Below are 11,269 nucleotides of genomic sequence, written 5' to 3' on the forward strand. Positions count from 1 at the left end.
CCACGATTAGTTGAATTAGGTGTGTCAGGTGCTGTGCGAATGTCCTGACACTGCAGCCCCTAAAACAATGTTTAATACAAACGACTTGAGAAGAAAGCCCCAGCTTCTGACACCTCAGTTTTTCCACACATACAAACACACAATTTCTTACTGGTGCAATTAATGGGCCTGTGGCGCACTCAAACACAGCCTGATTGGAACCTGATTCTGGGAGAATCGGATGTAAAAGTGTTCGTCGTTGGGGTCAGGCTGCTCTGAACTCTAATTCTCATGTAAGTGACGGTACTTTGTCGTCCCGTGTCTTTCCAAATATAAATGAAGTAGTTGTTTATTAGATGACTGATAGTGACAGTCTCTGTTGCCTTTACAGTGAAGGACAAGGGTGAGGCGAAGCCCAGGCAGCACACCATAGACCTGAGCCAGATGGCTGTGCCCTTTCAGATGGCCCAGGACAAGAAGCAGCAGGATCTAGTCTCCCCTGGGACATCCACTGTAGAGACTGAACCGTCCACTGAATACATCACTGCTGGTACATGAACTGACCACTCGGGTTGCCTCCCAAATGGCACCCTATTCTCTATATCATGCACTACTTTTCACTGAGGTCCAGCCCTGTTCAAAGGTAGTGCACTATATAAGGGATAGGGTGCTATTTGGGAAGCGAGCTCACTGAAACATTTCTCCTTGGGCATTACACACAGCCAAGACACTATAATCTGTCTTACTTTTTAGTTTCTCAGATTTGATCAATTGTCATATTACACTGTATTGTCATCACTTTAGGAGGACACCTAAAATGATCCCCAAAGTGATATGATGTTCACTTTCTTTTCATACTGTTTCATTGTGAAATACATTGATGTACAGTACCAGTCAAAAGTTTGGACACACCTGGGCATTCCTTCAACCAGCTTCATGAGGTAGTCACCTGGAATGCATTTCAGTTAACAGGTGTGCCTTGTTAAAAGTACATTGGTGGAATTTCTTTCATCCTCAATGCGTTTTGAGTCGATAAGATAGGGCTGGTTTATAGAAGATAGCCCTAAAAGACCAAGTCCATGTGGCAAGAACAGCTCAAATAAGCAAAGAGAAATGACAGTCCATCATTACTTTGAGACATGAAGAACGTTGACATTTTCTTCAAGTGCAGTCGCAAAAACCATCAAGCGCTATGATGAAACTGACTCTCATGAGGACCACCACAGGAAAGGAAGACCCAGAGTTACCTCTGCTGCAGAGGATACGTTCATTAGAGTTACCAGCCTCAGAAATTGCTTCAGAGTTCAAGTAACAGACACATCTCAACATCAACTGTTCAGAGGAGACTGCGTGAATCAGGCCTTCGTGGTTGAATTGCTGCAAAGAAACCACTACTAAAGGACACCAATAGAAGAAGAGACTTGCTTGGTGCAAGAAACATGAGCAATGGACATTAGACCAGTGGAAATCTGTCCTTTGGCCGCAGCATTCTGCAGCAATACACCATCCAATCTGGTTTGGGCTTAGTCCCACTATCATTTGTTTTTCAACAGGACAATGACCCAACCCACCTCCAGGCTGTGTAAGGGCTATTTGACAAAGAAGGAAAGTGATGGAGTGCTGCATCAGATGACCTGGCCTCCACAATCCCTCGACCTTAACCCAATTGAGATGGTTTGGGATGAGTTGGACCGCAGAGTGAAGGACAAGCAGCCAACAAGTGCTCAGCATATGTGGGAACTCCTTCAAAACTGTTGGAAAAGCATTCCAGTTGAAGCTAGTTGAGAGAATGCAAAGCTCTCATCAAGGCAAAGAGTGGCAACTTCGAAGAACACTTTTTTTTGGTTGCTATTTAATTCCATATGTGTTATTTCATAGTTTTGATGCCTTCTATTATTTTACAATGTAGAACATATTAAAAATAAAGAAAAACCCTTTAATGGGTAGGTGTGTCCAAACTTTTGACTGGTAGTGTATATCATATTTCGTCACCCCTTAATGATATTACACCTTGGATGGAAAATTATACACTTTCCTACTCATGTATTCAGGGGTTTACACCCAATTGTAGCCCTTAACCACACAGAAATAAGCAAAGTGAAAAACAGCAGGCTGTTCTATACTTAGCTGTACTCACTAAAGAATGTCTCGAAATAATGCCGTTCCGAGTCATTGAGAGCAATTCCATGTTAAAAACAAGGTTTCCATCCAACCTTTTTATGTGAATAAAGTATGTCAGAAAAAAAAACATTTTAATTACAGGCAAAACAAAATACAATCGACAAGGTGGGATATTTTTGTGTCAGGAAAATTAATTATGCGGTAAATGGTGGAAAATATTTTTTTATTCACAAATATTGATAAAATAACCCTTATTGAATTAAACTAGGAGTCACCCGATGAAATGTGTGGTCCTCCCAGCTCGTCGGGAAAACATGCAGTTTATTAGGCTACAGATTAAACAAGTTATGATGAACTTCAGGGGGCGGTGAAAGTGCAAGGTGATGAGCTTGATTCTCCTTTCCAATAAATATTGAGGGTCTTATTCTGGTGACATGATTGATGCTTGCGTTTGACAAATAAAAATAATTTTGTCCATAATGATCTCATTATGTAGGCTATACGTGCTCTCTAGCCAACAGTGCTGTATCTGTTGGCTGGAGTGCACGTGCATTTTATCTGCAACAAGTCAATTTAATGGAATAACCCCCCTGGTGGGAAAATGCGCACATTGTTATTAAGTGGATTTTAGAATATTCACATGCAAACTCTGTTGCCAATTGGATGGGAACCTAACTTATGATGATCTCTCTTTGTGCAGTTAAAGCCAGCCGGGCCGGACCATCCCCTGGAGGCGACATGGTCATGTCCGCTAGCCAGCAACTGGCGGTGTCCTCACAGAGCACAGGTCACACCCCCATGGTGGTCAAGTCCATCCCAACTTCCTCTGCGGTCACCGTCACACGCATTGTCCAACTGGTGAGACAAACGCCTACGCTAGGCCAATTGTGCGTCGCCCCACGTACCTCCCGGTTGCGTCCGGTTACGACAGAGCCTGGGGTCTCTGGTGGCACAACTGCTGCTGCAGTACAGCACCCTTAACCACTGCGCCACCCGGGAGGCCTCATGTATGTGATTTTTAAGTTCATATACTACTATGAACTTAAAAATCACATACATGAGGCCTCCCGGGTGGCGCAGTGGTTAAGGGCGCTGTACTGCAGCGGCGTTTGTAACCGGACGCAACCGGGAGGTACGTGGGGCGACGCACAATTGGCCTAGCATCGTCCGGGTTAGGGAGGGTTTGGCCAGTAGGGATATCCTTGTCTCATCGCGCACCAGCGACTCCTGTGGCGGGCCGGGCGCAGTGCACGCTAACCAACGTTGCACGGTGTTTCCTCCGACACAATGCTGAACATTGGTGCGGCTGGGTTGGATACGCGCTGTGTTAAGAAGCAGTGCGGCTTGGTTGGGTTGTGTATCGGAGGACGCATGACTTTCAACCTTCGTCTCTCCCGAGCCCGTTCGGGAGTTGTAGCGATGAGACAAGAAAGTAGCTACTAACAATTGGATACCACTAAAATTGGGGAGAAAAAAGGGTTTAAATTCAACAAAAACAAAAAAATCACAAATACATGTTCGTCTTTGTATTCTTCTTTTCCAATGTTTTATTAAATCATATAGTGCATGTTATACTGCATTATCTCACTGGCATAGGATCTCACTGTTCACTAGGTAAGTGTACATTCTTAAAATAAAGTGGTGATCCTAACTGACTGTGAATGTTGAATGTGAAATATCAGAATAATAGTAGAGTGATTTTATTTCAGCTTTTATTTCTTTCATCACATTCCCAGTGGGTCAGAATTTGTAGTATTTGCTAACATTGCCTTTAAATTGTTTAACTTGGGTCAAACGTTTCGGGTAGCCTTCCACACAAGCTTCCCACAATAAGTTGGGTGAATTTTGGCCCATTCCTCCTGACAGAGCTTGTGTAACTGGGTCAGATTTGTCTGCCTCCTTGCTCGCACACACTTTTTCAGTTCTGCCCACAAATTGTCTATAGGATTGAGGTCGGTGCTTTGTGATGGCCACTCTTGAGATGTTGCTTCAATATATCCACATAATTTCCCCCCTCATGATGCCATCTATTTTGTGAAGTGCACCAGACCCTCCTGCAGCAAAGCACCCCCACAACATGATGCTGCCACCCCGGTGCTTCACGGTTGGGATGGTGTTCTTCAGCTTACAATCCTCCCCGTTTTTCCTCCAAACATAGCGATGGTCATTATGGCCAAACAGTTCTATTTTTGTTTCATCAGACCAGAGGACATTAAACCCAAAAGTACGATCTTTGTCCCCATGTGCAGTTGCAAACCGTAATCTGGCTTTTTTATGGTGGTTTTGGACCAGTGGCTTCTTCCTTGCTGAGCGGCCTTTGAAGTTATGTCAATATAGGACTCATTTTACTGTGGATATAGATACCTTGGTACCTGTTTCCTTCAGCATCTTCACAAGATCTTTTGCTGTTGTTCTGGGATTGATTTGCACTTTTCGCACCAAAGTATATTCATCTCTAGGAGACAGAAGGCGTCTCCTCCCTGAGTGGTATGATGGCTGCGCGGTCCCATGGTGTTTATACTTGCGTACTATTGTTTGTATAGATGAACATGATACCTTCAGGCATTTGGAAATTGCTCCCAAGGATGAACCAGAGTTGTGGAGGTCTACAATTTCTTTTCCAGGGTCTTGGCTGATTGCTTTTGATTTTCCCATGATGTCAAGCAAAGAGCCACTGAGTTTGAAGGTAGGCCTTGAAATACATCCACAGGTACACCTCCAATTGACTCAAATGATGTCAATTAGCCTATCGCTTCTAAAGCCATGGCATAATTTTCTGGTATGTTCCAAGCTGTTTAAGGCACAGTCAACTTAGTGTATGTAAACTTCTGACCCACTGGAATTGATACAGTGAATCTGTCTGTAAACAATTGTTGGAAAAAATGACTAAACAATGTAGATGTCCTAACCGACTTGCCAAAACTATAGTTTGTTAACAAGACATTTGTGGAGTGGTTGAAAAACGAGTTTTAATGACTCTAACCTAAGTGTATGTAAACTTCCAACTTCAACTGTATCAATATGCACCAATATTCAGGTAACTGCCAAAATAATGGAAACATGAGGGATACAAATAGTGTTGAATGCAGGTGCTTCCACACAGGTATAGTGTGAGTTAACTAAGCAATTAACATCCCATCATGCTTAGGGCCATGTATTAAAATGCTGGGCAGGCCATTATTTTGTCTCCATAGGATGACAATACCCCCATCCACAGGGCACTAGTGGTCACTGAATTGTTTGATGAGCATGAAATTGTTATAAACCGTATGCCATGGCCGTCTGTCACCAGATATCAAGCCAATTGAACACTTATAGGAGATTCTGGAGTGGCGCCTGAGATAGCGTTTTCCACCACCTTCAACAAAACACGAAATTGCGGAAGAATGGTGTTGTGTAGAGTTCCAGACACTTGTAGAATCTATGCCAAGGTGCATAGAAGCTGTTCTGGATCATGTTCGCCCAACACCCTATTAAGAAACTTTGTTGGTGTTTCCTTTATTTTTAGCAGTTACCTGTATTTCCATATATACCACTATTGTTAAGGATCGTATAATGTCATTCCAGGCATCGGAGGGCCAGCTTATCCACAGTAAGCAGGCAGAGGAGATGGTGATGGAGGAGGGTGAACTAGAAGGGGACACCCTGGACCCCCAGACGGGCCTGTTCTACCGTTCCATCCAACTCGCGGCAGCCCCTGCCCCTCAGCACCACACACTCCCCCAACCCCAAAGCCAGTCACACTCTGAGCCCCAGTCAGAGCAGGGCAGACACATGCCCCACTCCACCCAGCCCATGCCCCATTCCACCCAGCCCCCACAGCTACACAGCAAGCCCCAGATGAGCCAGCCTTCCTCCACCTTGGTGAAGAAGCCACCCCAGCTCCAAGAGCAGTACCAGCCCAAGCCCCAGGCTCCAGGGCAGAGCCTGAAGGAGAGGCCCTCCTCTGCCTCGGGATCCCCCCAGCTGGTGGGCCTGGGCACCCCTACAAAGCCACCCTCCCTCACCCCCCAGCTCCCCAAGCTGCAGCAGGCACCCACCTCCCACCACAGGCCCATCCACACACAGTTGTCCCAGCCGCCACCCCTGCAGGCCCACCACCCGGTGGGTGCAGACAAGACCCCTTCCACAAGCCTGGTGAGCACCATCCCTCTCTGATGGACCTCCAGGCCCCAGTGACTATTTTATTTATTGGTCCGGGACAGATCAGGTTGATACAGTGAATCATCAACTGTCAGATGCATTGTGCCATAATGCTTTAGAATAGAAATTCATTTAAACTTTATTTGCCCTCTAGATGGATTTTGACTTAAACATTTAAAAGCATTTACACCGAGTGCACATTCCATACATGTAAATCTTGTCCTGATTCACAGCACTTGTCCCTTGATGGGCCTTTTAAGATCAATAAGATAAGACAAAGCTCTGGGCACCATGCCACAAATTCCCTTCCCATCAGATCAGTGTTGTTTGTACAGTAGCGCAGGAAGCCTGACAAAACCTTCACGTATGACAACCTGAAAATAAATTACCATTGTTTTTCATTCAAAAGGGGGCATGAGTTTCCCCATGCCCTACACTAGTTCCAACCATAGAAATGGAAGCCCTTTCAGACCATGGCAATTTGACTATAATAATAATATAATAATATATGCCATTTAGCAGACACTTTTATCCAAAGCGACTTACAGTCATGTGTGCATACATTCTACGTATGGGTGGTCCCGGGGATCGAACCCACTACCCTGGCGTTACAAGCGCCATGCTCTACCAACTGAGCTACAGAAGGACCACACTAACCTTCATGGGTACATTCAATATGGCCGCTGGTCTACATATTACAGAACATTGACTTGAATTGCAATGTCTGTTCTATTAATTTCTATAGTTCCAACCAAATCCATTTTTCCCCTCTCTCCCCCGACATAGCCGCCAATCATCACCCAGGGCGCCAGCATCACGAAGATCACCTTCGGCGGTAGCAGCTGCCACCAGTCCCCGCCCGTATCCAGCAGTGGCGAGGCCACAGCAAAGCTGGTTCCCGCCGAGCCCAGCAGCTCGGGCCCGTCCGGCGGCGAGAAGCCCTCAGTTTCGGACATTCTCAAGATTTCCATGATGGAAGCGGAGATCGACCCTAGCGCCGAGCCAATGGTGGTGGACTCGTCCAGCGACTGCAGCCCCTACGGGAAGGGTGTGGGGGCAGGGGGAGATTTAGGTGTGTTAGGGGGCTCAGGCCCGGTCATCAGCAGCTCGGGGGCCTCCCTGCACCACTCATCCCACTCCAAGCCCCAGCACAGCCAGTTTAGCCGCATCCAGGGCCTAGTGGCCAAGGGCAAAGAAGACCTGGATGTAATTGAGGTACATTTCTGTGATTTCAAAGATGTATGTTATAGCATAGCAAAGCCTTACTAATTACATATTCTGAGCCATATGATTAACATCTCTTAAACATTGCTTATTATAGGACAACAGTCATCTAAGCTTTTAACATCTATAGACAATAAAAGCTAAATAACATCCGTCTACTTCCCTCCCCAGGTGATCCCTCGGTACTCTATCATGCCAGACTCCAGCCAGTCCAACGTGGTGGTGGAGCCCAGCGGCTTCCTGGAGATCAGCAACTACACCAGCCAGCGGCTGGACGAGGAGAGCGTCATGGAGCAAGAGGTGGACAGCAGCAATGACGAGGCCACCACTGTCAGCCCCATGGAGGGCTGTGCCGACCAGTCCCAGTGACCACTACACGTCAACTCCGTCACACACGATGTGTGGCAGAGATGAGGGTGATTACGGTCATCACAGTGACTTGTGGTTATCTCCTGACTTAGTTAGAACCCTAATCACGTTACGGCAAACGAATAAATGAGGTATTGCATAACGGTATTTGATTCAACAATGTAAATTTGAATACATGATAGTACAGTTTGGGTTTCTGACTTGAAATAAATAAGTTTGATGGCCTTCAGATTACTTCAGTTTGTTTTAAAGTGGGCACATGCAGTGATTCAAGATTTGTCACAGACAATAACGGCTGACCATAAAGGGATTGTAGTAACCCTTGAGGAATTAACACTTTGAAGTTGAAACAGTTGGTAAGAACAATTGTTGGAAGAAAAAAGAAATACAAACAAATAAATACACATTCAACCTTGTTAGTTTGAGTTTTTCTGTTTTGTGTTCTCTGTGTAACTTTTTAGAAGTTTAACTAAACTTTTATACAACAGCTTTAAACTGTTTTTCTGTTACAGGACTGCACACAATTTGGCATTCCCTTGGTGAATGTCATTTTGTACATGACCTATCAGTCCATCTTAATGTATTGACCTTTCAACATAAGGAAATCACCAATGTTTCCACCAAATGTTTATTTGCATTAAATCATAGGGGTAAAAAAGAATGGCTAGATGTAAGCTAGGCTAGTGTGTGTTGGGAAGTTTCTGTGAATACCAGCACCCTTTTGTTAGTGCTGTAAGTCTGGGTTGTATAATTTACATTTTTGTAATTTAGCAGATGCTCTTATCCAGAGCAATTTACTGTTGTGAGTGCATAGATTTTTTTGTACTGGTCCCCCATGGGAATCGAACCCACAGCCCTGGCTTTGCAAGCGCCATGCTCTACCAACTGAGGCTATACAGATTTTATGAGTGTGTTTACACAATGTGGTTGGTCTAACTGCAGTGTAGTCAGCGATGGAGATGGAGGCTAGCCATTGTGCTAACTAGCCTACAGAGCATCCGTGTACTGGACTGGCTGAAAGGGGAATCTGTCATTCATTATAGGGTGCTTTTGCTCTCTCGTCGGCCTTTGGCGAATCTTCTCATGTTATCCACACAGAGGGACTTTGTGTCCGGATATTGCTAAAGCCAGGAGTATGCCCAAGCCCAAGGGAGGATGATGTAGACCTACAACTAGCTCTCCCCTCATTTACTCCTTTGAGTGATTAGCATTGTGTGCTAACAAACCACATTAGTAGCCAAAAGATGATTCAACGGTTCATTTCTGGATACAGAAATTGACATTTTGGGCATTGCTTTGAGGTTGTTTCTGGCTGAACATGTGACAAGCATCTGTTTTGCTCATTGAAATTGTAAATTATACTTCAACTCACATGGATTCTAAATCATGCCTTTGTAAAACTGAAAATATGTAAGCATTGGCTGCACATACCATAATAAATCAGGTGTGTTTTGTAAGAATGGGGGACCACAGACATAATCATTGTCCTTTTATTTAGCCTATGGTTGTTTTGTATTTTGCCCTAATTACATGCACAAGGTGTTTATAACCCATTATCAGTCACTATTTACAAATGTACTTCATAATATTATTCCACACATTTCCATTTGAAAATCCCTTTGTATAAAAATCATTGACACCATGCGCAAACTGTCCATCTTGTTTGCTGCACCTGTTTTATAACTATCTACCCATTACAGCTAATGGGGAAACTGCACTCTGACAACAATCGATTTACAGGGGTGTATTCACTAGGAACCACCCGGTTCGAAACGGGACGGACTAACCTGAACTTGTCCAACAAACACTCATTTTGGTTGCAAAATGTTTCCAGTTGCAAAGCGTTTTGCTACGGTGTGCATTAATAAATGCACCCCGAATTTATCTTTCTATTTTAGTACAATTAGAGAGATAAGGAAGTGAGGTCACACGGGAAGCCCCTTGTGGGATACCATAGCAAAAACTCTCGTAACCTCTACGCTAGAATTTCCATGAATAATAGATTCAGTTTAAATCCTAAATAGACTTTAAAAACCCCTTGACGTTGTCCGCGCCCCGCGGAAATGTAATTCGCGTAATAAAAAAATCCCCATAAAAATCTATGTTTTAACTAGAGACATCTGTTTTTTTGCATGGGCTGCAATCCACCGCATCCACGGTTGTCGGCCATGCGCAACTGTGGTGAAAAGTTGCAGAGCTATAGTGTGTTTGTCAGACGATGAAATATCCCGAAAATTGGTATTCTCACGAAAACGTCTGTAGCATCCTTACTGATATGACCCCTCTGTGGAAAGATGAGACTCACGAACACGTCCTCTTGTTTTGCTATACGATCCCCGACTCGTCTAGTCGGTTCTCCCAACTACTATCTGTAGCGTCTGAAAAGTACGAACACGTACATGTCAGTGTTTTTGACGTAGACGCCCCACAAGACTGAAGGTAGCCTGGTACCAGTTTTAAAAAATGAATGGGAGCATATATGGAAGTAGTTTAGTGCGTAAAACCAAAAAATGTGTTTTATTATATTGTCCCCTGAAATAAAAATAATACCTTGATCGTTCTTATATCTTTCAAATATAGGACAGACACTTCCAAACAAAAGTTTTTCCATGTATGAATCTGTAATACAATGTGTTTCTATTGGCTATAGCAGAAAGGTCAAATTCAATGTTTCATCAAATATTGTTTTATGCCTAAAGGGGTCTTAAAATTCTACATCAAATCTCTAAATGAGCATTGTAGTAGACCCCATTTTGAATGGGGTCGACTGTATCTGAAACCTGTGCTAGTTGATTCCATTGAATACAACCTTTTTCAAATGCAATCCCCAACCAAGATATGCATAGTGGTACTTGAGAAGTCTCAATTGCTGAATGTAACTTCATAAAAGAGGAACTGAGAGAACTTTCACTGCCAGGCTTGTGGTTCAGGCTCCCAAACATCTGTGTTTAGACCTTGCAACCACAGATCGACCAGCGCAACCACAACTAGAACACAACCACTCAACTCCGCTACCCACCTCAGCATGGGAGCAAGCAAGTCTGTGCCTCAATATAGGAATACTCTTTTTACCCAACCGTGCTGACCCAAACCGTACTATACTGGCTCAGATCATTTCCTTTCACTATGTCCTTTCCATTACTATTCCAGCTACTCTGGTAGATGCATACCCAGCCCAGTCCAAATGGTTTGGCTTAGCTAAGTAGAGTGAAATCACAACTTGTGCATTTATTTCAGTCACACAGATCATTTTTCTTTAGTTCAGATCATTTCATTTAGGTTCCCTATAAGGTAGACTGTATCTCTGCATGCATATGTTAATTAAAATTAACATATGCACGTCGGCACCAACGATGTTAGGATGAAACAGTCAGAGATCCCCCGTGCATCTCCAGGCTTTTACGCCATTTGACGTCATTTCCGGCCACAACTT

At 44.1% G+C, this 11,269-nt stretch overlaps 1 protein-coding gene across 4 annotated transcripts in view; it reads left to right on the top strand.

The window, feature by feature from the left end:
- The window catches only part of emsy (EMSY transcriptional repressor, BRCA2 interacting), a 33,225-nt gene extending 24,973 nt beyond the window's left edge, over positions 1–8,252 (top strand). For all 4 annotated transcript variants that reach the window (XM_035779794.1, XM_035779793.2, XM_035779792.2 and 1 more), the window contains exons 16-20: positions 371–529; positions 2,801–2,958; positions 5,668–6,237; positions 7,030–7,458; positions 7,639–8,252. In XM_035779794.1, the coding sequence (XP_035635687.1) occupies positions 371–529; positions 2,801–2,958; positions 5,668–6,237; positions 7,030–7,458; positions 7,639–7,836 (1,514 nt within the window). In that variant the 3' untranslated portion in view covers positions 7,837–8,252. The remainder of the gene's footprint in view (positions 1–370; positions 530–2,800; positions 2,959–5,667; positions 6,238–7,029; positions 7,459–7,638) is intronic.
- Positions 8,253–11,269: the final 3,017 nt, after the last annotated feature.

The sequence above is a fragment of the Oncorhynchus keta genome, chromosome 11 (genome assembly GCF_023373465.1).
Source record: "Oncorhynchus keta strain PuntledgeMale-10-30-2019 chromosome 11, Oket_V2, whole genome shotgun sequence".
Classification (NCBI taxonomy): domain Eukaryota; kingdom Metazoa; phylum Chordata; class Actinopteri; order Salmoniformes; family Salmonidae; genus Oncorhynchus; species Oncorhynchus keta.